Source organism: Ischnura elegans, chromosome 9 (genome assembly GCF_921293095.1).
Source record: "Ischnura elegans chromosome 9, ioIscEleg1.1, whole genome shotgun sequence".
Classification (NCBI taxonomy): domain Eukaryota; kingdom Metazoa; phylum Arthropoda; class Insecta; order Odonata; family Coenagrionidae; genus Ischnura; species Ischnura elegans.
In genome coordinates, this window is record NC_060254.1 from 69,524,478 (window position 1) to 69,550,928 (window position 26,451).

Consider the following 26,451-nt stretch of genomic DNA (forward strand, 5'->3'; position numbering starts at 1 on the left):
AAAATGCGACGGGTAAGTATGAATGCCGGGAAAAACTCCGTGTGACGTCGTTCTGCTTCCCGCTGCCGCAATTAGTGAGGTGACCTAGAGTCGAGGCTCTTAGCACTGATACCACGCAGGATGCTAGCAGGTAGCTGAGTACCATGCTGGCTGGTAGCGCTTTGCTTAAATAAGGATTATTAATACCTTATCAAACGAAGAAAACTTTCCGACCTTAGCCAGTTTTAATAGGTGATTATTCAGACATGTCTCCTTGAGGTCTGTACCTCATGCATGCATTGGTAACCTCAGACGATGTAAAACTCCTATCCTCTCGTGTAGAAACTAGGTCCCTGTTACGTTACGTGGAGTGGCATTCACATGGGCGACAATCTGGCCTTTTTCAAATGAGGATAAAATTGACCCTTGCCATTCGTCTAAACCGGTATTTCTAAAACCAAATAATTTGTACATTATGAATACACTAATGGTGGGTAACGAATCGCAATTAATGCCTTTCGTTTTCTTCGATGAAGGAAACTACCCTATTGTCTGATGCATTCAGGCCCAGCCTGAGACCCAGCTTAGTGAGTCCCTAGAGCCACTCCTCAGCAATTACTCCCAACCATCCTACTCATTTATGATCACCCTCACCACAGGAATCTGTTGCGAAGTGGTTATATTGTCAATAGTTTTTTTCAATCATATATTTCGTTGCATACTACAATTCTATTATACTTAGAAATGAATACTGCATTTTGTTCTACGAAAAAGCAATTTCGAAACGAAATTATAGGATCAAATATAAGGGACTTCTGGACTTACAGTCTTAGTACCTCATGTTCACTAAATTTGTTGTTATTAACGCTAGAAATGTTTATAAATCCACAATGCTTAAAAAAAGTTCGCAATTCCTTTGGAAGAATAAATTATTGAAAATCAAATGCAGTTTTTGGTTGAAAAAAATACTGGTAACTAAATAAGTTGACCGTGTATTCGTGCTAAGATACCGGTTAAGATAAGGTTTAGCGGATCTAGACCAGTGACCAAGGTAAGGGATGGGCAATTTGGATTCCAAATCTGAGGGATGAAAATACCAGGTTAACTCCACCCCAAAAAAGAGCTCCTTACAGAGAGTTTAACCCTTAACTAGTGACGTGCAATTCTTGTTACACTACCAGTGACGTGCAGTCTGGGAGACCGCAATAAATCAAAAATTCATAAAATATTGCTACGCCATTTTTATTGTTTTGTTTAATTTTTCTTTGAATGCTTAACTATTTTAAAACTTATATTAAAATTTTTACACTCCCAATACGAACCAATTTGTTATAAAAAATTGTGATTTGAAGCAGGATCAAAAAACTGATGCCAAAAACACTTGAGTTATAATTATTATATTTATGTATCAATATTTTGCCAGATTCAAAAAAGGCCTTAAATGTTTAAGTTGGAAGGCTAAGTAGTAAGTAGCCATGAAATTTATCCCGCTTATTCCTTTTCTTGATGCATTCTTAGTAAGTGACGTGCGGTCTCACAGACCGCTAATCGAGTTCAATTGCAAATTTACAGAAATTAATAAAAGGAACGTTTAATTTTAAGAGTGGGATGTCCTTGTTATGCAAAAATATGAAGCTAACGAGAATTATAGATATTTTGAAATCTTAATTTTGAAAATATTCATAATTTTATAAACGCAGCGGTCTCTCAGACCGCAAGTCACCGGTTAAGGGTTAAAAATATTCTAATGCTACTTGTAGCACAGAAAACGTTTTCCAATTGTAGGCGCCAGCAGGAAAGGGTTAATGTTTTTCCCCTCCATAAACCCACCCCTCATCTCTGTCTGCAAGTTCGCCTCCCAAGTTTTATACGGTCAGCACTTAGCTGAACTGATGATACATATCATTCAGATTTATTTTCATGGGCAAAACTAGATTGAGCAGATAGACAAAAGGGACCAGAGGCATTTAAGTTCTATTCATCTCTATCATTGCAAGTTGAGGCCAGGAGTCTGGTTTCCATCATTACCAACCACTGAATTTTGCCAAGTGTATCATCACAACCAAGGCTGGTATTCTATATAGTGGTCAATAAGTAAGTTCAAGATGCACAATTATTTTGTTTATTTATAAACCATTATGAGCCAAGCTCAGTGCTGATATTGCCATCCCGAGCTGCACTTATTATCCTCATAAGTGTATTCATCATCAGCCTCCTCGCATCTTGCATCACACGTGCAGGTTTGTATGTAATCATCCATCACATCCTTAATCACTATCAGCCATTTTCTCAGTTTTTGTACATCTAGGCACGCTCGTTGGTAAAGAAAGCCAAACTTTTGTGCATCTATGGTGCAATAAAGTGTTTCATCTGCTATCTCTACACCAAAATGTTCACCAATAGATCCTTGCTAATATTTCTTGATATTTGATAGTGTTGTTGCAAAATTCCCACATTCACATTCCCAAATTCCTCAGGGACAAAAATCTTCATTTCTCCTCATTCCTTTCCATTACTACATAAAATTTTAAAGAATGACAGTCAATGAAATGCAATATTTTTCCAAAAATCTATTTCAATCATTTTGAAAAGATGCAAGGTACACTAGTGGGTAGAGTGCTAGGCCACTGCATGAAGAGTACCAGGTTCAAATCCCAGGTGAAGCCTTAGGACACCACCAAATAAAATCCTTGAAGTGTGAGGTGTCCCATGGTAAGGAACCAGCCCTCCATACCCAAAATTTGATATTCTAATGCCTGTGGCTAAAGTTGGGGTGAGCTCTACCCTCACCTATCCAAACCAACCTTTGGGTTGAATTAATAATTGATCGATCGTGAGTGATTACTTTACAATGAATACGTAGAAATATAATAACTTAAAAACTTAATTACTCAGAATAGCTAACTTAAAAACTTCATTACTCAGAATAGCACCAAAAGCAGTGAATTTTCTCTGAGGGAAACATGAATAAGCTGAGCATGCATTTGAGGAATTTGCTTCTTTGGAAGTTAGAGAGCACAATAATTACTAGGCAATATTTGATAAACAATGCTATGCAATGCAATGATATTAGAACCTAAATTTTCCTGAAACAAAAGTGAACATGCTTCATACAGAACTAATGCATTTCTAAAGGTAATTTTAATGCGAACTGGGTCAATGATGCAAGCCCACAACAAGCAGACAGTGCAGCAGTTCTTTTGATGAATTTTTCCCTGATGCCATGGAAGTGATTTTCAGACTTATTCCAGACTTCCCTATTCCATTTTTGATTCCCTCAATTTTCCCTGATTACTCTGACCTGTGAAAACCCTGTGATTGGGCAAAAGAATGTGTTGTAATGTAAACATTTTCTTCCATTACCGTATCTTTCCAACTAAGAAATTCTTAAGTAATGGGCAAATCTTCATTCTTTATAAATAGAGATTCAGTTTCACTCCCACACATGTCACCTAGCTCTCATCCCTAATTCTCGCATGTGTCAATAATAATCAATCATGGTAGATAAAAACTAATCTATTCTCCATATCAATTTTTGGGTGGCCCCAACATTCGGTGGTGAATAAAATCTCCTGCCTCACCACATTCCCTTGATAAAGTGACCAGCATCAGACGGGAAATGTTGGGGCCACCCAAAAATTAATGAGGCAAATAGCCTAAAAATATTTTAACTACTATGACGAGTGCCAGCAAAAGTTTTAGCAAAGAAGAATCAATAATTTCATTACTTTAGAAGGTAATTTTTTTCTTCTCTGAATGTTTTGTAGGACCATCAATCATTTTATCATCAATGTAAAGTCATTTGTAGGTAACAAAATATGTGTGGCAGATTGAATATTTGCCCAAATATACCAGGTAATATCCAACCGAGGTTCACATATTATATTACATAAGGGTCCCATAGAAAAAGAAAACATAATTGATGTGACATCTTAATCAGGTTGAGAGAAAGGGTGAATCCATTAAGTTACCACGTAAATAACTAAAGACCTCTGGCCAAATATGGATGACTAAATGAATGAAAAATCTTCTACATACATAAGGATAATGGAAAATAAATAAGAATATAATTACCTATAAGGCTTTAATTATTTACAAAATATATTACAAAATGCTCACCGGATATCTTTTGAGGCACTGAAAATAACCAGGGACAGTATTTGTATAAATCATCTCGACTATCTCCCATGTGGATAAGTGTGGGTCGGAAAGTCACACTTATCTCAGAGCATTTGTCAACATTACATACAGCATTAATTATCAAGGATACCTTTGCAATAAAAATGATATTTCAGAGTAAAATTTAAAATAGTAAAATAATTTCGACATAATTTATGTGAGAACATGGCCACAGAATTAATTTCTATCTTTACAAAATTTTTTATACCATAAAAAATATCAGGTACATAATTACATGTTGTTTCACCAGCCATCATCAAGTGATAGCTATGAAAGTCATTACGTTTCTGGGATCCAAATTGCCCAATATGATGGACATTTAAATTGAGACGTAAGTTTTGAAAAATGAATAAATACACACATAGTTTCAAAAGAAAAATCTTCCAAAGGTTTGATTCTTCAACTATGAACAATATGATTGAATCAAAATAAAATGAAGGCATCTATTGTGGGCTGATAACCAGAAGACTGGTTGACTCTTTGAATGAAAGAAGATATATACAATGTATTGTGAAATAGTTACAACCGACGTCCATACTTTCTTGTTCATCGAGATCACTCCATTGCAGCTCATGATGACTGCACAACAAAAAAACCTGAAATACATAGCATAGAAAATAATTATCTAACTCAATTGGTTAATTTTAAAAACAATGTAAAAAAAACTCTATAAAGGTTTTTAAGCTTACAATGCATATGCACTGAAATACTATCAAGCCTATATCACATATCAAGATCACAAAAACTGATGAGCCAGGGATAATATTCACATATAAAATAAATAAAATCAGCTGTAAATTAATACACTGTAACAAAAACTTAATTTAATCCAGCCTATAAATTTTCATCCCTGTAATTGTTATGTAGAAATCATAATTCGGCCAAATCCAATGAAAATTTACAACAATTAACTACGATAAGCTCCTGCTTATCTTTGCATGAGTTTCATCCTCTTTTGAAGTTTCCAGCATCTACCAAAAAATATAATTGCATGCAAAAACACCCGGAATATCATATTTTAATGCAGGGATACATAAGGCTTATTATTTCCATAATGTTTCCCTCTGAAAACTGAATTATTTTCTTTGCTGGCAAGGAATGCTTCAAGTTTAGTTGGTCATTCGTTCTAGTATTAAAGAAGGCAATGAGCGACAGAAAAAAACTTGATTAATTTTAGAAGATTTCTTCAATAACCAATAATAAATTAAGAAAATGAAATGATGGAAAATTTGAATAAAAAGTACATAATTTACAAAATTTGTTGACGGTGGTCTCCCAATAGTAGTGTACCGAGTCCTGATCTATGCCTAACAAAGAAGTTACTCACCTTATCGGTAATGAAAATTTCCATATCTTCATTATGAAAGGTTGACAAACTACCCTTGGCCAGAGGAATGTTTGGCAATTACTAAGCTTATTAGCCTATTTGAAGGAAGAAGTGACAGCCTTTCCAGAAGTTCACCTGAAAATTACAAATCATCTTCAGTGAAGCATTAAATATAAAAAAAACCACAGCTTAATTCAAAAAATTAAATTCAATTCTTTATGCAAATAAGTATGTGGCATACAATTTTAATACTAATCAACGCATTAAGATAAGTGAAGAACACTTTAAAAAAATAAAATAATTGGCCCAAGTTCCTTTTAATACGCTGCTTGGAAAATTAACAGCTTTGGGTTAGCATGACAAACCATTCTAAAAGTATTCAATAATCACTCACGTCTGTCACCATAGAGGCATCCAGTTGCTAGTGACACTTGTAGTGCCTGTCCTAGTCGATCCAAAGCTAACTGTAAAACAGCTTCTCTTTCAGTATCTACTTCATCAAGAACGCCCCCAGTAATACTGACACAAATCCTCCGCCTGTGAATCTCCACTTCATCAGCAATTGACCTCATCTGAGAAGCTGAAATCACTTCTGCATTTGGAATTGAGGCAGTTTGCTGAGACATCAATTGTGGAGGCTGTATAAAAATAAGACATAGTTGTGAGGAAAATGCAATGTTTTCTGAATTATATGACATACCTTTTCCAAATCTCCCTGACTCATGAATAGAAGCCTGATTTAATTTAAAGCAAACACACAGTGTTTACTTGAATGAATGAACCAACAATGAATTTCCTGAAAGCTGCTGTTAATGAGCCATCCTCGTTCGAAAATTGGCTTCTTTGTGAACATATAGTATCACCATTTTGAAATTTCTCCAGTATAACAGCCCTGTGGCTTATTGCCGGTTATGCTAGCAATTATCAGAGAGAGATGGAAGTTTTCATTGAAGAGATGAAGACAGATTTCAAAATGGTCATAAAGCCAGACAGCTCTTTTCTGAACCTTCAAATTCTGTGAGAAGAGAATTTCATAAATGAAATACAGTGAGGTTGTGTAAATAAAATCTTAGGATCTTTCAATTTTTCATAAAGTAGAACGGTTTTAACTCCATTGCACAAAAGTCCAGAAATTTCAATGTCAAGGAAAGATGACAAGGTACCAAGGTTACCATACAGACCTGGCTTACAGTGTTGGATTTATTTCAAGGACACTCATATATTCAACTACAGAAGACTTGGTATGAGTAAAGAGATCAAAGTCTTCAGGGGGTTTGGGTTGGTGAGGTAACAATAATGTGTAGCTCAAGACAAATGTACTTATTTTCATGTATATTTTCTGACCTACATGACAAGTATTTACTCACTTTAAGCAGTTCCAAAATAAAAAAACCTACATAAATGAATAATTTTAACCCTCTGAATGCAATTTTTTTCCTGCTTATTCACCCAAAAAACTGCACATGTGCATTCAATTTGGGTAGAGTGTGGTTCGGAGGATTTCATGTGTCCTCCTCCTTGAAAAAGTTAATGTAACTGCCATTTTTCATTGAAACAAAGATACTAGTCCAATTTTAAAACAGTGCTCAGGGCAGATGGTTATTCAGTAATTATATGAGAAATATAATGGAGGAAAAAACCGAAGGAATAATGTCCCGAAAAAGTCCAACATATTTAAGTACTTTAGGAACATGAGAACAACAAGGAAGAGGAACCTTGTGGAATAATACAATAGGACCAGGGAACGGGAGAAATGGAAGGCAGTTTTTTGCATTAATCACAAATGCTAAAAATGAATGCTCAAGAAGCTAAAAATGAATGAGGGCAGAAGGCTAGCATGCAGAACTCATAGGAAATGCAGAACAAGAATGGACCTCGAGCATGCATTAATATTGGGATATACAGAAAATGGGCTGCATTACCCACTAAAACCTTCAGATGCACACTTGAAAGGTCAAAAGTGCCACTCACCAGTCCTTGTTGGGATGGTTGCTGCTTTCTAGGCTGTTGGGAGAGCTTTGGACTTGGACACTGTGGTGGATTCCCTGAGCTCCCACCTGGAAAGAATTAGGAAAGTTACATTGAATAAGGAAAAAGAAGGAATAAACAAACAAAAAGTATGCCTACAGTTCAGAAAGTGCCCATATTGCTCTGCAACGTAGAAGTTATATTTCAACAAATGCCTAAATGCTTAAAGCACTGCATGAAACAAGAGACTTTGTATGCAGTCATGCATGCAGCTGCAAAGTTAAGTGCACCACAGGATGAAGTAGAAAAAATAAGAAAAAATATTTGACTTAGCCAGTATTTGAGTCCAGATCTCCCAATAGGGTGGTTTCCTTTTATTTTTTTATTGCCTAAATCGAAAGATTATTACTCCTGGAGTACGTATTTCGCGCTTTTAGATTTTTAAATGACGATATCTATTTTTCGCGATTAAATGAAAAGTGAAAAATTTCAAGCGCGCAAAAACGCTTCGCGTAAGTAGGAAAGTCCGTGCGACGCATTTCTGGTTCCCCCTCTCTCCTTGTGAAGTGACCTTGATCGAGGCTCTGAGCGCTGATAGGACGCAGGATGCTAGCGGATAGCTGAGTACCTTGCTGAATGGTAGCGCTTGGCTTAAAAAAGGTTTATTAATACCTTATCAAACGAAGAAAACTTTCCGACCTTAGCCAGTTTTAATAGGTGATTATTAAGACATGTTTCCCTGAGCTCTGTGCCTCATGCATGCATTGGTAACCTCAGACGATGTATAACTCCTATCCTCTCGTGTAGAAACTAGGTCCCTGTGACGTCACGCGGAGTGGAATCGCATGGGCGCCAATCTGGCCTTTTTCAAATGAGGATAAAATTTGACCCTTGCCATTCGTCTAAACCGGTATTTCAAAAACCAAATAATTTGTGTATTATGAATACACTAATGGTGGTTAACGAATCGCAATCAATGCCTTTCGTTTTCTTTGATGAAGGAAACTACCCTATTGCTGGTCAGGTATGTTTGCCGGTTACACCACCAAACCATTTTCTCAGAGCGAACTTCGGGATGGGTTTTACCGAACAAAGTATTAACGTCACAAGTCCACACAGTCACTTGCATCATGCAATGCTTTGAAATTCGTCATCACCGAACAGTAACAAAATAGGGTTTCACTCAATCACAATCAATCAAATTTCATTCAATCACATATCAAGAAAGGGATCAGAGAAATTTGGTGATGGATTCAAGTTGCACGTCGAAGGCGTCGGCACTATTGAGGTGAAATCAGAGAGGACATTCATCTTGAATGAAGTTACATACCGTATTTTTCGGAATATAGCCCTCCCCCCCCCCTAATTTTGAGACTTCAGTTTCGGAAAAAATTTTTAAAAATGCGTTTGAATATAGTCCCCCCATTAAATTTACCATGGGCATTTTTGGAAAAAAAGGGGTCTATATTCAGATAATTACGGTATGAACCTAAGCTTTACTGCAATCTACTATCTGTCCACTAATTGACAGAGATAAGTGGAAAAATCATTTTTGAAGTAAGAACTGCCATTGCATATTTCGGGCATTGAAGGATGTATATAATGGAAGTTAACATACCAAACAGAAAATGCACTCACTTCTGTCGTACTGCAAGCAAAGCCCATGGAAACTTGTAACGAGAGGCTTGGTCATGCAAGTAAGGACACGATAAGCAAGATTCATGTGCTGAGTGTAATAAGGAAAGACGATAGCAACAGATGCAAAATATGTGTCCAGTGGAAGTCGACAAGGAAACCGTTCCCTGCAAGCTCAAAATCAAGAGACAGCAGGTCTCTCAAGTTGGTCCACACCAGCTTAATGGGAAAGTTTGATCCACCATCATGTGAAGGGGCACAGAACGTCATTATGTTCACAGATGACTACTTATGACATGTGTCGGAGATGACCATGAAAACCAAGGGTGAGGTATTAGCGAAGCTGTGCAAGTACAAAACAAAGACAGAGGCTCTATCTGGCGAAAGGCTTTCCAGAATTAGGTCAGATTTTGGAGCGGAGTATGTTAATGAGGAGTTCGACCAATATCTGGACCAGCATAGCATTGACCATGAGAAGAGAGTGCCGTTCCACAAACAGCAAAATGGAAAAGAGGAAAGGTGAAACCAAACGCTGTGTGAGATGACAAGGTGCATGTAAGCTGAATCCAGAGCTGAGAAGAGAAAGTGGTCAGAGCCAATGTTTACGGCTGCTTACAACAGGAATAGAACTCCAAGTAGAGCTATATCATTCCAGATCCCCTTAGAGCTGATAACCAAGTTAACTCTGACACTAGAAGATTGCAAGCGCATGAGACTGTTTGGAGTTCAAGTCTTGAGGGAAACTTGGGAAAATAGGGTGGTTTCCTATTATTTTTTTATTGCCTAAATCGAAAGATTATTACTCCTGGAGTACGTATTTCACGCTTTCAGATTTTTATATGACGATATCTATTTTTCCCGATTAAATGAAAAATGAAAATTTTCAAGCGCGCGAAAACGCGACGCGTAAGTATGAATGCCAGGAAAAACTCCGCGTGACGTCGTTCTGCTTCCCGCTGCCGCAAGTGAAGTGACCTTTGGGCGAGGCTCTGAGCGCTCATACGATGCAGGATGCTAGCAGGTAGCTTAGTACCATGCTAGCTGGTAGCGCTTGGCTTAAATAAGGATTATTAATACCTTATCAAATGAAGAAAAATTTCCGACATTAGCCAGTTTTAATAAGTGATTATTAAGACATATTTCCCTGATCTCTGTGCCTCATACATGCATTGGTAATCTCAGACGATGTGAAGCTCCTGGCTACTCGTATAGCATCTAGGCCCCTGTGACGTCACGTGGAGTGGCATCGCATGGGCGCCAATCTGGCCTTTTTGAAATGAGGATAAAATTGACCCTTGCCATTTGTCTAAACTGGTATTTCTAAAACCAAATAATTTGTATATTATGAATACAATAATGGTGGGTAAAAAATCGCAATCAATGCCTTTCGTTTTCTTTGGTGAAGGAAACTACCCTAATGGAAACTTGACAACAACGTTATAATGTGTGTCATAGTAGGTTATGAAGAAAACACTAAGGATAGGTATCACTTGCTTACGTTATGCTTCACTTGTTCAGCACTCACAACAGCATAAGGCTTTAAATGCAACAAGGAAGAACCTTTAAGTTTGAAGGAAGCCAAGTCTGGTCCAAGCAAATCTAACAAGGAGAGTGTCCGAAAACCAGGTCTCAGAATGAAATCACACTTTGTAGTGTTGTAGTCCATCAGGAACTGTCTATGAATCACCTTCCATATGGGGTTATACAACCAATATTTTGAACAAAAAATGCAGTTAAACATTTATTGTTACATTGTTAAAAAACATTGTTAAATGGGGACCATAAACATTACTGTTGGAGTGAGTGATTTTTACTGTCACTGCATTGATATAGATATCATATAAGTTAGCTCTTTGGATAATTGCCTTCTTTCATTAGAAAAGAACAGCTGCCTATTTTCATCATTTCTGCCACAAGAACTTAATTGAGAAGTAAGAATCAACTAACAATTAAGAATAAGGTAGTGAAATTTAATTTTACTATATTACTTCAATTTGAAAGGCAGGAAAATCTTACCATAAGATGAAAACTCACCCTGTTCCAGAAATAAATTAAGCATTGCTTGCAAGAGTGCCAGATGAAGTTGCGAGTACAATGCTGGCTCTCCTTCTTTAGAACTCGCTGAATCTGCAGCATCGCCACACCTATAAAAGGAAAAGCCTTCAGCGAAATACAAATGTACAGTTAATCAGCTCTAGCATCCTCTCTCATAATTTTTTGGTTGATACAAACATTTTAAACTTATCGTGCAGAATCCTTAAAGCATTACTTGATTAATTGTTCATTAAAATCTCACCTTGATATGAGCCCAAACAAAACCACTCAAAATGCGGTTGCCAGAGTAAAAAAAACATACAACCACAATTTAAGAAATTAAAAAATTGATTTTATGAAGTGGCAACTGCACATCAAAGAAGATAAATATTAATTTTATATGATAAATATTCCTTTTCAACAAACATCTTAAGATTTCATCTCATATGTTTATTTAATAAATGTGTTTCTTGAGAGATAATTTTATTGAAGGAGTATTTTTATTGACCAATCCTCATGATTACTTAATTTAAAAAATACATGCCAAAAGCTGCAAAAAATAAAGGGCTCAAGGAGATTTTGTAAGCATTGCATAAAAAAGGGTACAAATTTATGAATTTTGAAAGATGCACCACCAGTAACTGCAGATAAAAATACCTACTACAGCAACAAAGTGAAGAGATATATCGGGCCTAAAACAAATATAAAATGCCAAAACCACCACCAATGTTTCTTACCCAATAGAATCCCTCCCTTGCACAGTGTGGCCATTAGAAAATCCTGAATTTGAACACGGATGGCTCTTTTTGGGTTTTGCTTTGTAAAAATGCAAGGGAGCTATTATGCACCACCTGTAAATAAATAAAAAATTACAACAACAACAGCCAAATTTGGACTACATACTGCACTCACAAATTTACTACACATTTTTCAACTTTCAGAAAGCTTTTTGCCAAGTATATCATTAAATACTACAGCTGAAACTAAAGGTTAACCTCTCAAAATTGTGTCATGTCATTTGAGTTTGTAGCAATCATGTGCACATGCATTGGGGAAATATTTTCAGTTGCAATTGTCGTAATAAAACCTTCTAAGGTGATGATTTTTTTTAGGTATTTAGAGTACATAATTCCTGATGCTCACAAGCGTTCCTTGCAATTACTTTCTTGCAGATTACGTCTCGCGAATGCCTAACTTATGCCATAAACTTTCAGAGAGGAGAAAATGTGGAAGTGAAGGCGTGCTTAAAATGAATTTTAGAACGAGTGCCAGAGTTGGTGCGAAAAAGGAAAGGAGGGTTAGAGGGAGATAGCAGGAAAAAGGAAGGCACAACTGCTAAGGATATCAAATGCGCCAACGCTCTATTGAGCAGTACAAAATACGTTCAAGCCTTGGTGCAAGGCAGGCAAGTTCACCGTCACAACCTTGGTGGCTGAAAAAAGACCGTATTTGAATTTCCCTCGTCTCGTTCCAAGGATTAATATACCGTTAGAAAGAAATTCTCCTGCAAAGCAATGGTGGCGGCACAAACTCTGTTGGGATACTTTTTTCCCCCATAGTACATGTATGGTGCAAAAAATATGCCATTAATTAGATTATAATTTGAAAAAAAAAACAATTTTGGCCTATTAGCTTATTTGGCTTTTTGGGTTAGGGAGATTTTAAAATGCATACAATTGAGCTGCCTATTTGGTTAAATACCTTGCATCAACATATTGATCAAAAGTTAATCATTCGAATTGAAATGGAGATATTGTTTCAACAATAGAAGTGTATCCTCAATATTGGCTCATAACTTGGCTGCTATTTCTCCATTGCTATTGAGGCTTATTCATGAAAAGAGGAGAAAAAAATCATTTTTCAAATTTTAAACATTTAAAAATGATCCATCGATAAAATATATATTAATCCCAGATGAAAATGATCCTCTCTAACATCATTTCAATTGGTTTTCTGATACCATAATAGGCCAGAACACCGTAGAACTCTCGTGTTATCCCAAGTACCCTCATGGTCCTAGCATGTGCTGTGCATTCCTACTGCTGATAATTCCATTTACTGAGCCAGAATTGTAAGAATGGTATTCTTCAGTGGATTAAATATTGTCCGGTCTCGTCCATGCAGACTTCAGCGTTTACCTTTATTTTTTATACACCCCTGAAGTCAAAATGCCAACTGGGTCTTCTGCCCACACTGGGTGGTCTCTTTTATTTACATAGGTCTATGGATGTTTTCAGTTTTTATCCTCTTCAGAAGCTTTATCATTATTTCTGAAATGGTGCATACATTAATCCAGTGCATTCTGGCCTAAAATATGTTTATCGGAAATGTAAGTGCAGTAGTATAGTAGAGTTTATACAGCCACATTGAAAAACTTGGCATTTCAGGCAAGACAACAGAATTGAAATGTCTCTCAATCTTGAGGTACCAAGTGAGACATTCATAAATTAAGTGTAAAATTTCTTTTACTAAGGTTAAGTCTTTAAATTACAAACGTAAAATGATTCATAAATATAATATTATTTAACAAGGCTTAAGGCATCGTGTGAGTGAATGAAGTAGTGTATCGGCCATATTGGCTTATTTCACTTGGGCTCAGCATGCCGCAAAATGCATGTTCCTGTCTCTTTCAGCTATCGTGTGAGTATGTATCTTTCCTCTCATTCTTGTGTCCTTGTCCATTTCTTCTGTTCGTGAGTGGTGAGCTGCCCCAGTGCCATCTATTGGTTATTCCTGTGAGCCAAAGCAAAGGGAGATTTTTGTGTATAAACCACTGCCGAAATCACGGTAAATCTAAGCGTCCTGGTAGCACAACTGGTAGAGCACCTGGCCGGCAACCAGGAGGTTCTGGGCTCGAGTCCCAGTCAGGCCATATTTTTACCGTCTGATTTTCTGGCATTTTCCATCTACCACAGCACTGTTTGTCCTCGTCCTTTTTCTATCATATGTTCCTATCCCTTTCTTTCCTTGCCTTTGAATTTATTTGTATGTTTGCGCTTAAGGTGTCATATGAATGAATGAAGTAGATTATTATTTGAAAATATTGAAGTAATTTTGGGTGTTTTAAAATTCATATCTATCCTTGTAATCAAGAATAATCTGGAATTTTGTAAAATTTCTCTGAAAACCTGGAATTTTGTATGAATTTTTCCGCTCTGATTTGCTGGACACCTTGGCAGTAGCTACGGTGTTATTATGCCCTAGGTGATCCGCTCCAAAGTACTCAGAGTGAGCACTTAGTTATTTCTAGGAGCTTTATTTTAAGCTCTTTTTAATTGGTGGAGTGAAAAAAGAACTCATTATTGGCTGCATAGTGCATTATAGTTGCATTGAGAGGTTTTATGATGACGTAATGCACCAGTGTCAAGAATTCAGTCTTTTAATTTGTGGCTTGCATATAAATCTCGGAATTGCAGAAAAGCGATGCTGGTTAGTGGTTGAACATTTAAAAAAATGTCAAAAATTTGTTTAATTTTCGTTGTTAAATAAAAAATTTATGGTGAAAATTAATGAATTATTCATCATGAAAAAAATACATTTAACTAGAACACAGAACAGTCTCAATACTGACTGTGGCACATAAAATCTACACTGATCCAGTCTTTTCAATCTGTATCATATCATCTCATATGTTGATGAAGTAACCTGCTGATGGAATATAGGTAAAAGGGTAAATTCAAAATCTATCATCATTGAAAGAGAAATGGGCAATGTTCTAAATGTCATATCATATGAAAATAAAGGGATCTAGATAAATATTTACCCTTGAATTATTCATATACAGTAGACTCCCGATTATCCGGCTGCGGTTTATCCGGGTTGCGGATTATCCGTGCATGATTTTCATTCTCGCTCAATTTTTTCCGCGATCTTTGTTTTTAAAAATCCTACGCAAAATCACCAGAATTACTGCATCAATGCTAGGACATACGGGGCTTATCATTTCCGTTAGAATCCCCTTCGTAAAACGGAAGCGATCGCGCTCTAGTTGCATTCACGGGAGCACCGTGTTCCTGTTTTCCAAGCCTCGCAGTGCACGACCGCGCTCCTTGATCACGGATACAAGTCCCGCAGCAGTTTCAACCCGGACAACTTGTGCGAGACGCGAGTACGTGGCGTAGTGCCTGACAGTGTAGTTTGCGACGTGAAGCAGTGGTTTTGAAGCATTCGTGCAAACCTTTTTCCTGTATCCGTTATCACACAGCCACGGATGCGTGGTTTTCGAAACCAGGCCATACACAAAGCATTAATAATACGAGTACATCCACGCTATCGTCGCTAAAAAAAGATCGCGAACTGGCGAAGAAAGCTCTCAAGGAGTCCTGGAAGCACTCTAAAGCAACACAATAACTGCATAAATAATAATATATTGTTTGTTTTAAGTAAATTATGAACATTAAAAGACATTTAACTGAAAGTTTGGATTATCCGTGTTTTCCGATTATTCGTGCCGTCCCTCCCCATCATTAGCCCGGATAATCGGGAGTGTACTGTACTTGGGTTGCACAATTTTGTGAATGATTTAAAAAAATCCTTGATGGAAGATGTACTCCATAACATACACTGTAATATTTCTGAAAAGAATTTTCAGTACTAATCGCAAAAATAAAATACATATTCCATGTGTGAGTAAGCGAATGAATGAGCTAAATTAGAACTGGTTCTATTTTCTATTCAGTCATGCACGCCATGTTGCTAATATTCATACAATATGATGCTTTACATGTTGTGGTTTTCCCTATGCTATTGTTCACTGAAGGGTTTTTACTTATAAATGTACCAAGTAAAATGGCCTTAACAATAAGGGTCCCAAATGAGATCCTTGAAGACGTGGTATTGAAATGCACTGAGTTTATACCATTCAGTTTGATGTCTAACTTTCTGTCAAGAAGATGACTCAAAAACATATCCATATAATCTGTTAAGTCCATAAATTGTAAAAAAAATTAACATTTTATTTTTTCCTAGCCAGTGGCCAAAATCCAAAAAAATTATTTTCTGCAGTTTGATAGACTCTTTTTCAATTGCTTTGGAAACCAATTTTTTGAAATTAAAACAATTCATGATATTTATTGCTTTCCAATTATTTTTCACAATTTTTAAGGGTCAAATAAAATATCTGAATTAATGTGGACAAAAAATCAAGGCACAAAAAACATACTCCAATGAGTTCACACTTCACTTTGGACAGTACCTCTTCTCTTGTTAAATTCAAAATCTCAGCAGCACTTTGATGTATTATATATCAGCATCAACATCTCGGGTTGTACAAATTGGCCTCCCTCTTCTCCGATTTTAATGCCTCATTACCCTCCCTGTTGCGTTTCTTGCAGTAGTACACAGTACTTCTATTTTCATCCCTCACTATGTTTCCACTACTGTTAAGCCTGCCCCCAACAAACCGACTACGAACTTTTTCCCCTCTCGCCTGATGACATAGGCATCTCAAATCAAGATAGGAGCATATCCTTTCAATACAAATAAAAATGAGTTCAGGCCTTGTGCTTGTCAGTCCTTCCCAAAAAGCTAAAACTTCTTCAAAGTCAACTGCATTCAAATATGTGGCCCATCGAATCTGCTCGTTGACGTCTTGTTTACCTCAAGAGGAAGATTTCTATGGCCCGTAGTGATTTTTGTTGTTTTGTTGAGATATGCAAAGGAAAATTCAGAGGAGTGATCTCAATGCATGTACATATTGCCGTCGAATGTGCCTCCATTCTACAGAGTTCATTGCGAGTCATGCTCTTGGTTGCGGGAGACTCAGTGGTCAGTCGCATATTTGGACGACGAAGAAAGGAAATAGTTTGCCTTGTTTGAATTTCCCTCTATGACCAAAGAATAACAACCCACTGGAAAGGAAACCCACTATCCCGCAGAGTGATAGTGGTGGCACAACCAATACTTTTTTCCCCCATAGTACATATCATTACAGGAATTATGAACTTACTTGAAGAGGGCAGCAAAAGGAGGTGAACATGCAGGAGAAACAGCCGGGAGTGTTTTGGGAGATCCTTGCCCTGGTTGCATCCTTGAGCCGCCAGAGGGAGGGGTGCTCGACCTTTGTGAATAGCCAGCTGGTGTCACCAAGGGGCCAAGGCACAGATGGGCTGAATCTCCCACCCACTGAGTCACCATATCCAGGAGGGCATCTGGAGGCGGGCTAAAGGCATTGCCACGCTCTAGAAATAAATTTTAAAATTCCATATTCAGTTTACATCTGCCAATGTTTGCAGTCAAAGGTATTTCACTTCCACATAATACAACCATGACTAGTTAAGCAATTGCTAAGAGAAAAACAATTGGATTGAGAAATAAAGTCAATTAAAAATAAAGCAGAACAAGTCAACTGTGTTGGTCTTGCATCGCATGTGATAATGACACCTGTATCATTTATACTTGCAGTATAAGTGAAAGTCAAAAGTATCACTATTCACTAAAATTCCACATTATTGGAAATACATAAAAAATTAACCTTGTAATACCATGATTTTATGATATTAGAATTGCATTCAAAATTAAGTTCTTACAATTTATGCTCAAATTCAGTTAAATGGGTGAATAAGTGAGCATTAAATGTCATCAATTAAATGCTATGATCAATTTTGACCAACATATACTCACCTAGTGAGGCATACATCTCCGAAATAGCAGCTAAAAAATGGGCAGCAAACAATGGAGCAAGAAATGGGAGGTCCTTCAGGCGAGGTATTGAGCGAGGAACAAGAATTACATAATCCCTGACCAAGCACTGGGCCAGACGGACACTCTGAAACCCAGAAATATGAAAATGAACTTGAAATAATGCTAAGGCCATGCATCGAAACATCCAAAATAGCAAAATATATCATATAATGGGAACATCAGGTAAGTTTCGACCACCTCAGACACTTGAAACAATAACTGTATTTCCCAGGCCATTAGAAGGACTTTTTCACTCACAACTGTCGGCTTGAATCAGCCACTGTCGAATGGGCTCAGGGTATAATTTCATTCTCTACCAACGCAAGCTGCTTATCTGAGATTATTGTCATTTATATTACATTAACACTTTATTGCAGAGCACGTCAATTGACGTCTCTGCTGGTCGCGCCAGGAGCAGTGGCATAGCCAGGAATTTCGTTTGGGGGTGTCCAAAATCAGGGGGGAAAATTTTAGAAAAACAGTGTATTAATTCTAAGTAAAGGGTCTTATAATAATTTAAACGCTTTTCATAATCGAAAAACTTCATTTGTTAAAAAAATATTTTGTGAATTCATGATTTTTCAATATTTTGTTACCTTAGTATTTGAACGCAAGTTATGGCATGGAAACTTCCCTCTATTTTTCTTTCTTATTTTTACAGCCGATTTTGATGACTTCAATGAAAATCAGGCCTGCATTGAATGTGCTAATTGATAGTAACTCTGTTTTGAGCCAGTACAGTAAGAAAATGGGTTTTACTGTTTCTGTTACAGCAGTTCCTTAAAAAAATCATATAAAGGCCAACGTAAATCTATGATGGCAGTTCACAGAACTCATCTGCTCATGAAAAATCACAATATTAATCCAGGACACTCATATTTCTCACAGGCCAGTGCATCTTTTAGCCTGGGATATATTGTACATAATTACATTTCTATACCAATTTCACCAAATGAAGATACTTCTAGAATGGCTAAAAAAAATCCACAAGTTTGCAAGCTTAACAATGTTGAGAAAATTGAATTATGGGATAATGAATGATAAATAGACTTATTATTGCCGTGAAAAAAAAATGTTAAGATTTTGTGACCACACTCTAGTCATTTCCTTCTATGATAAATACTTTTCAATAATTCAGATCAAGTTTGGCTTCTACAGGCAAAATTCCACCATTCTAAAACCGCTACCCAAGTGTTTCATAAATTAATTGTAAAATGAAATATCGCCACTGCTAACGAGAAAATGCATTCCACTTTAAGACCCAGTTAACACTCATCGTTTTCTTTGACAACTCTGCTTGCAACAAGGGCCAAAAATATCTATACAACAAATGTACGCTCAATTATACAATATTCCTAAAATAGAAGTTAGTTTAAATGAAAATGTAGTATTTTTTAGGAGGACATCGATACATTACTTGAGCAGCTGTGACTCCTCCTCCAGCTTGCGCCATCCAGGCTCCTGCGGTTGCCAATAGAGGAATATTTCTGGTCGCTACGGCTAAAGACACAAGTTTACAGAGAAGACTCAAACGTGCCTCCCAAGTCTGATTTGATCTCCCACCTGAACTTGAAGACGTAGGTGAAGCAGGAGATGAGGGAGAAGGTGGGAAAAGTGCCGAAAACAGGTAATTTCGCACACTTTCTGTGACTCCACCAGCAGCACTTTGCCCAGAAAGTAAAAAGTGGTCACAAAGGACTTCCATCAATTGCAGTTCCTGGATCTTGCTAAATGGCTGGAATAAGGATAACCGAGAACTATAAAAGAACATCTTGAATATTTTAATTTACATCAACTAAAGGAAAAAACAAACCACAAAGGAATTACTGGATTGAAGAAAAGTTTCACTGAAAGAATTCACCTATTCTAAAAACATGCACTTAGGACATTTTCATAGCAAACTGCAGTTCGATGGATACAAGTATATCCAATAGGCTATGGATCGAGCTTAACTGACATTCACGCTAACTAATTATTAATAAAGTATATATTTTATGAAGAATGTTCGACTAACCCTCTTCTTTGCTCCTCTGCGGTCCACTTCACAGAAAACGAATTCGGCAGTGATTTCCATTGCGCTATCCATTATTTTAGGACTAGGCTGTCTTCCGCCAGACATGAATATGAAGAACTGTTCTGTAAATAATAATAAAGTTGTTGATGTAAATGCTATGCCCACATAATCACACACGAAGACCTGGTAAAAGGCACAAAAAACTTACCAACTCGCGTTAAGGCTTCTCGTGCACAAAACGGAAAATCTAATTTCCTAAGCATCAACTTTATCTCAGAAGCTGACATTTGTTGCTTCGACATTTTTGAAAAACTGCAAAAAATTGCGTGGAGTTGGGTGTTTACTCGCGCTCTTCAAAACACACATTGGAACAATAGACAATCGTTCAACTTGTGTAACTGGCCGCGTGATCGCCTCAATCGCTACGTACAAAAGGCGGTAAATGTGAAACACCTATTATCGATTCAAAAAGTTGAAGTTTAATCAAGAGGAAAATGAACGATTACAAATACTATAGTAATAGATCGAAACAATAGGGAAAAATTTTACGGTTATTAAGGCCAAAAATTTTCCTGAGAAGCGAATTGTTCAGCTTCTTATGTGGCTATGAGTCTTCCTTTCGTGAGTTGTAATCACAGTAGGCCATGACGTCTTAGTTGGCTCATTCTATCAAAAATGTGACATGGTGATCAGAAGGCAAGACCATTAGAAAAATGAAGCATGTTGGTTTTATAGAATATTGAAGTTTTTGGGGCAAGTCGTTTCCTTGATTTATTGATGATTCCTCATGAGTTGGCTTGTGCAGAGCAATAATTAAGTTGGTGGAAATAGTAATGGCATGTATTGCTAAACTTACCTCTTAAGTTGCCTTATCAACTAAAATTAAAAATGGAAATCTTATGCCATTGCAAATGTGTATAAAACATGGATGAAGTTTTTCAGTTTTTCAGGATGAAGTTTTTTGAAGTTTCAGAATTTTGAATAAACAGTTTTAAAAAATGTTTGTTTATTATTTCACAAAAAATTACTAGTTATTGGTATGTATTTGATGTGTTATAGAATTTATGGCATTAATTCAGCAGCATAAAAGGGTATTTAAATGCATTAGTTATTGGCGGTCCCTATATCTCTTAATGAATTAATCTGAAAGAATATTAGCACCAAATAACTTTTAAGTCTGCAGCCATTGCTAAACTTTTATATTTCCTGTTGAGTGGACTGAATAACCACCTTAAAAATAAATACTTTATTTCATTTTAAATAAAGACTGTTTAATTGACTATTTAAAAGAATTGATAAAATATGTTTCTCTTATGTTCTATTATTTTTCTGGAGGCATTTCCGGATTAAAATTAATTCATTGAGTTTTCTTTTCTTAATTTTCAATTTTTCCTTCTCTATCTTCATCATCTCCTTCCTCATAGCCTCCTTTGCCTCCAGGTTTCTTTCCAATATCATTATTTTTTTTTCCTTTAATTTTAGCACCTGTTGCTGCATTTCCAAAAATGACTCATCCCTTTCTTTTACTGTCTTTTCTTGTGAAGTTTGTCCAGTTTCTGCACAAAAGAAAAACTTTTTCAAAATCTTGCAAGGTATTTCTATCAACTGGTGTTTAAAATCAAATTACTTTATGATATGAACCCATTCATGACTTAAATTTTTTTATGCACATACTTTAATAAGTAACGCTATGCGATTCAGTTGACTAAAGTAAGTAAGTTGATTCAGTAAGAAAGTTTTTACCTACTTATCATGTTAATGGCGGTGTATTTGCATTAGGTAATTAGCTCAGTACTTACTTTTTCTAGTGGATGTGTGGGATATGGTACCTCTATTGACATTTTGGGTATCAGAGGTCATCTGTTGGCCGGTTGGGTTTACAGTTGTGGGAGCTGGCTGTAAAATTGGTTGCAGAGAGGGTATGGAACAAGCCTTGTTTTCTATGACAGAGGAGGATGGCATAGTGTGTGCATGAAAGTTGGTGGTAGAGGTGCATGGTATTGGCTGCAAGTTTGGGATAGAGGCAGAAATGCGAAATTCAGACTCAAAAGAGGATTGCATGAGAGAGGAAGGGGGTGTTGGCTGTGAGTGCGAATGGCTGGCAGATGTGGGTGGCAATGGGTGTTTTCTATGTTGGGTAAAGGAAGTGGATGGCAATGGTTGTAAGTAAGGTTCTGCAATAGTATTGGATGATCCTGGATTGTTGGGCATTTGCACATTCGTTTGGGAGTCTGTGGTTATTGACACCTGCATTGGAGTTTCCTGTGACTTAATGAAATTAAGGTAAATTATTGATGTTACATTTTTTTTAAAATTTTAATGAGCAATAATTATTGATTCACCATCATTTTTACCTCATAAGCTCCTATTATGGGTGATTCCTGAATATCACTGTGGCCGCTAATGGCATTATGTCCAATTAGGGCTATTACTCTTTTATGGAAAGAATTCGGCTCTGGTTCCTTGGGGCTCCCTATCCCAGACTTCCTACCCTCTTTCATATAGGCAGCTGCCTTTGCTTTAGTAAATGTTTTTATATCCGACCAGCTCTGTGAACATTATGAAATGGTTATAAAGATTTTTCCATGCTGAAAACACTGTTTTTCTTTCCATTTATATCCTTGTCATATTACATATATCTAATCTACAGCTTAACACAATACTTCTCAATAATTTACCAATGAATTTTAAGTACCAACAATCTATTCTCATTCCCGAAATTAGAAATGTTATGTATATAGTATTTCCTTACTTTCCTCCAACCTTTCCAATTTTTTTTTGGTCCATTACATGCATTTAGCTTTTCGGTTATGTCCATCCACATAGCTTTGGAGTCTTCCGCGGTGAATTTAATGTTCAGTCTATTCTTTGCTATAGCATCATTTCCTACAATCATATTAAATATTAGGGGAAAATTTAACATTTTTTTCTTATTTACAATCGCTGATAGGTGTACCTTCCACAAATTCTAGGAGTATTCTCTTCTGCTCCGTAGTCAATTTCATGATTTTTGTAAGTATTTCACCTACACATAGGAAGATGATATTAGTTGAAATTTTATCAATGAAATGTGTAAGCTATTGAAAGATCTACATCCGAGGCGAAGGAGAGAGAAGCTTACCAGTAAATCTGAAGAACAGTTTGAATCAAATGTTACCATGCACTTATTTAATCAAATTTATTTCATTATTATGCACAATTTATTTAATGATACATAATATTTAGAAGTATTTTATGCCTCCACACGCAATAAATCTTTGACGTATTTAGTGGCGAGCATTCCTTTAACCAGGTACGCTAAATCAATTGATGTCCACGCTATCATGATCTTAAGATACTGTCAATCGGAAGCGATTAATGAACAAAATAACTCGCAACTATTAATCTATCTTAAGGTTAATCTTCACCAGGAGACTCTTATAACCAGACAATATTCCTGAAATCTTCCTTATATCTACTACTATATAAACTCACCAACTGATACTTAAAACGAGGAATTAGAAAGTTACAGTATCACATTTCTCCAAACTTTTATGGAAAGCTAGTCGCATGTCATAAATTTCTCGTAACGTAGTGTAATCATTGAGCAAAGAACTGTAGTCACTTCATAGTTATTTGATTAATATTCAAAACATACTGGACAATGCAATTACAGGCAATCGACTTGCCAGAATTGTACTTAAATGATGGCTAAAAACATGCCACAGTATTTTGAAGAAAGGTTTTCTCTATGGCAAACTAGTTTATTTATACGAATGAAGCTTAAATTCACACCAACCTCGCACTTCCCCTTCGTAAAAACTTACTTCTTCAACACCTGCGACTCTCACCAAGTACAAATGCCAATAATAATATCCGTGACAAATGCAACTGAATTTGTTTACACTAGTTATTTAAGGCAGTTAGAAATATAAGACGTGATGAATGCGCATTATGTGCAGTGTTGCCATATCCATTCAACGGAATCTCATTTCATCGCGAAGGCTCATTTCGTCGCCGGAATAAAAATTTTCAAGCACACCAAATTCCGGTCGCGTTGCTAACCTGTCGGAATCAACAGTGCGGAATGAAGACCGAGCGGAATTATTCCGCAAGATTTCGAGCACACCCCCCCAGAATGCGTGAATGAACATGAAAATGCACTGTATAACCACCAGACTTGTGTGAACGCAGGAACAGAAAATAGAACCTGTTCTAATGTGGTTCATGCATTTGTATATGTTCTGTTCCACCAAAATCGTTCATGATTTCACTGATTAACTATGTGTTTATGTACCATGTAACCAGGCCTTCAGATTGCAGGATAAACTGCTTGACTCCTTGGTGACTTTTTATCACAACAAGCTTGGTATGTACCTTGTTTCACTGAACCCATCTTCCAAAATCTAAAACTAATCCAAACAGTTAAATCAATTTTTAGGGTTCTCCAACAAACATTGGTTTTCAATACCAACAGTTTTGATGTCCAAGCCAATTTTTCTCTTCAAATGTGCTGAAACATTCTTTTTTGGCCCTCTTCATTCTGAGCCTCCCAAGGCACACCCACTGTACAATAAGCAGGAGTCTGAATGACAGTCTTTCATGTGTGGTCTAGGTTTATTTACTATAGTTAATAGTAGTGGGTGTAACTCGGTGGAAATGCTTTATCATAGGAGATGAATGAATAAAAACTTTATTAATTCCATATGGTGATTTATTGTGTCTGACCATGGTTTCGTTACAGTGTAACATGTTCAAGGTGAGACCTTTAAAATGGTTAGCTGTAATGAGATCATGGTAGACAAAATTAATCACCATGTGGTAAAAGCAATGTTTTTACTCCTTCAACTGCTACTTTCTCTTACTTTTCCTTAGCTTATACATTTCTGCATCATTTTCTATTTGGTTTCCCTACTTAGGTGTAGGTATGTCCACAATGGTATGCAGTGGAGATTACTTTCTGCCAATGGGAATGGAATTACTCATAAATTTGATGATTGCTTGCATTATTTGTCTTTTATGAAAGTGATTAATGAGGATCATAGGTTTTCCATCCATAATGGTTGTTAATACTCAATATTCAATAATAAATCAATTATGGCATACAACATTTTATGTTTCTATGATATGCTGTTCTTTCTCAACTTTACATTAATGTGATCCATGAATGTGATGTATACCAACTCCTTAAAAAACGTTATTTCTATTGCAGTGCATCAACGATACTGTGTGTTGTACTTTTCTTTGAAAATAAAGACAATTCAATGCCAAGATGCATGTTACTGATACTATTTTTTATATAACCTTGACCTTGTATGAGATAAATTTAAATGTTCACCTATAATAGTGACAAAGCTAATGGATTAGAATAGCATTAATTTTATAACAGCATCCTTTAGAAACCAAGATGAGTCATAGATTGAACCAATAGGATTAAGCAAGAGGCTATAGAATTTTTTTTAATAGGAGAGTACATTTTTTGTAACAATTATATTGTGTTTCTTCCCCTATTTAATGACAAGAAATTAGAATTGGGCATGAAGTATATATGCATTGCTTTGAGGATATTCTTGCAGGTCTTATTGGATACTGAATCCCCTATGTAGATCAAATTCTATTTTATCTTTTTCACATCTTAAACCTCCCTCCATTCCTATTCATCTTCTAATTTTCTTTTCATTACTGGAATTTTTTTCATCTTGAACTTTGAAAAAATGGGCATTTCTCTCATTGCTCCTATCTTCCAGCATTAATTTTTGTGCTAGGCATAATTAAAGTTGATTAAAATGCGCAGGGGGATAGAAGCATGTATGAGTGTTAGGTTATGGAAAGTGGATTCAGCACATAAGTAGTAATACTTATGGTACAGAATAACTCTCAATGAAAAACAATAGGCTGGAAAGTTCACACAAACACTAAATTAGAGCTCAGAGCTAATTTCAGGCTAAAATCCCAAGAGGAAATGGCTACATAAGTTGGGCCATTTTACTGCACATACTATGTAGTCGCACATACAGGCTGTATAAGCTTTTCCTCACGGGATATTATGCAAGACTTGCTTTAGAGTCGTCCGCCTCGTCTTGAGAATTGAAACAATGGTGCTTGGTGTGGTAGTTTGATTTGAGGAGGAAGTGAGTGATCTTGAGTGGGGATTAGTAATTGAGAGGGTCTGAATAATTATGGAAAGTGGATTAGAAGTGGAAATAAGTGTTGAAACACTCTTAGTAGATGTGGAAGGAGATTTTGAGGTTGATGGGGTCGGGTCAAAGGAAGAAAGATCACTTGAGTCCACAGATTCACTATTTTTTCTTTATCTACCTGGCTATCTGATGAATTCTGTTGCTGAAATAACCAATGATTCTATTTTGTGACATACTCAACTTAGCTACACTTGGGGTCTGCTACGCTAATGTTAGTATTACCTCAATATCGAAAATGATTAGTATTTCCTGCAAGTCTTCATGCCCGTGTGTCGCATTCTTCCCTATCAGTGCTATCATACGTTTTTTAATATGATTAAGCTCACTAAATTTAAGGGCTCCACTCCCAGTGTGGGTGCCCTCACGATTGTAACACGCTACTTTAGCGGCAGATTTCAAATCTTGCCAACGCTGAGGGAAAATTTATTAATCACAACAAATGTTATGAGAATCTT

The 26,451-nt window shown here is 36.5% G+C and overlaps 2 protein-coding genes across 5 annotated transcripts; both read right to left on the reverse strand.

The window, feature by feature from the left end:
* Positions 1 to 4,046: 4,046 nt before the first annotated feature.
* LOC124165626 (uncharacterized protein C7orf26 homolog) lies at positions 4,047 to 20,218 on the reverse strand. Its single transcript, XM_046543101.1, has 11 exons — positions 20,026 to 20,218; positions 19,818 to 19,939; positions 19,221 to 19,538; positions 17,744 to 17,888; positions 17,070 to 17,301; positions 11,860 to 11,973; positions 11,123 to 11,232; positions 7,457 to 7,542; positions 5,880 to 6,123; positions 5,486 to 5,620; positions 4,047 to 4,754 (listed from the first exon to the last, which is right to left on the reverse strand). Exons 1-10 carry the CDS (start codon positions 20,117 to 20,119, stop codon positions 5,535 to 5,537), a joined length of 1,551 nt encoding a protein of 516 aa, XP_046399057.1. The 5' UTR covers positions 20,120 to 20,218; the 3' UTR covers positions 4,047 to 4,754; positions 5,486 to 5,534.
* A 615-nt stretch (positions 20,219 to 20,833) lies between these two features.
* LOC124165879 (uncharacterized protein PB18E9.04c-like) lies at positions 20,834 to 23,719 on the reverse strand. 4 transcript variants are annotated; one of them, XM_046543417.1, is made up of 6 exons: positions 23,624 to 23,719; positions 22,774 to 22,842; positions 22,570 to 22,703; positions 22,172 to 22,366; positions 21,617 to 22,085; positions 20,834 to 21,373 (listed from the first exon to the last, which is right to left on the reverse strand). In XM_046543417.1, the coding sequence occupies exons 2-6, from the start codon at positions 22,820 to 22,822 to the stop codon at positions 21,129 to 21,131; spliced, it is 1,092 nt and encodes a 363-aa protein (XP_046399373.1). In that variant the 5' UTR covers positions 22,823 to 22,842; positions 23,624 to 23,719; the 3' UTR covers positions 20,834 to 21,128. The 4 variants fall into 4 exon arrangements, with proteins under 4 accessions (XP_046399373.1, XP_046399372.1, XP_046399375.1 ...); XM_046543416.1 differs by having other exon boundaries at positions 23,596 to 23,719; XM_046543419.1 differs by lacking the exon at positions 22,774 to 22,842 and having other exon boundaries at positions 23,596 to 23,719.
* Positions 23,720 to 26,451: the final 2,732 nt, after the last annotated feature.

What these genes read in the sequence shown, in the direction of transcription:
- LOC124165626 (XM_046543101.1), bottom strand. Translation starts at nt 20,119, where the DNA reads ATGTCGAAGCAACAAATGTCAGCTTCTGAGATAAAGTTGATGCTTAGG. An exon ending in GAGGAGTCACAGCTGCTCAA is followed by an intron (nt 17,889 to 19,220) that starts GTAATGTATCGA and finishes TCTGGGTTTCAG; the next exon opens with AGTGTCCGTCTGGCCCAGTG. An exon ending in ATGCCTCTATGGTGACAGAC is followed by an intron (nt 5,621 to 5,879) that starts GTGAGTGATTAT and finishes TGTAATTTTCAG; the next exon opens with GTGAACTTCTGGAAAGGCTG.
- LOC124165879 (XM_046543417.1), bottom strand. Translation starts at nt 22,822, where the DNA reads ATGAAATTGACTACGGAGCAGAAGAGAATACTCCTAGAATTTGTGGAA. An exon ending in ATTGGAAAGGTTGGAGGAAA is followed by an intron (nt 22,367 to 22,569) that starts GTAAGGAAATAC and finishes TAATGTTCACAG; the next exon opens with AGCTGGTCGGATATAAAAAC. An exon ending in CCACACATCCACTAGAAAAA is followed by an intron (nt 21,374 to 21,616) that starts GTAAGTACTGAG and finishes TCTTTTGTGCAG; the next exon opens with AAACTGGACAAACTTCACAA.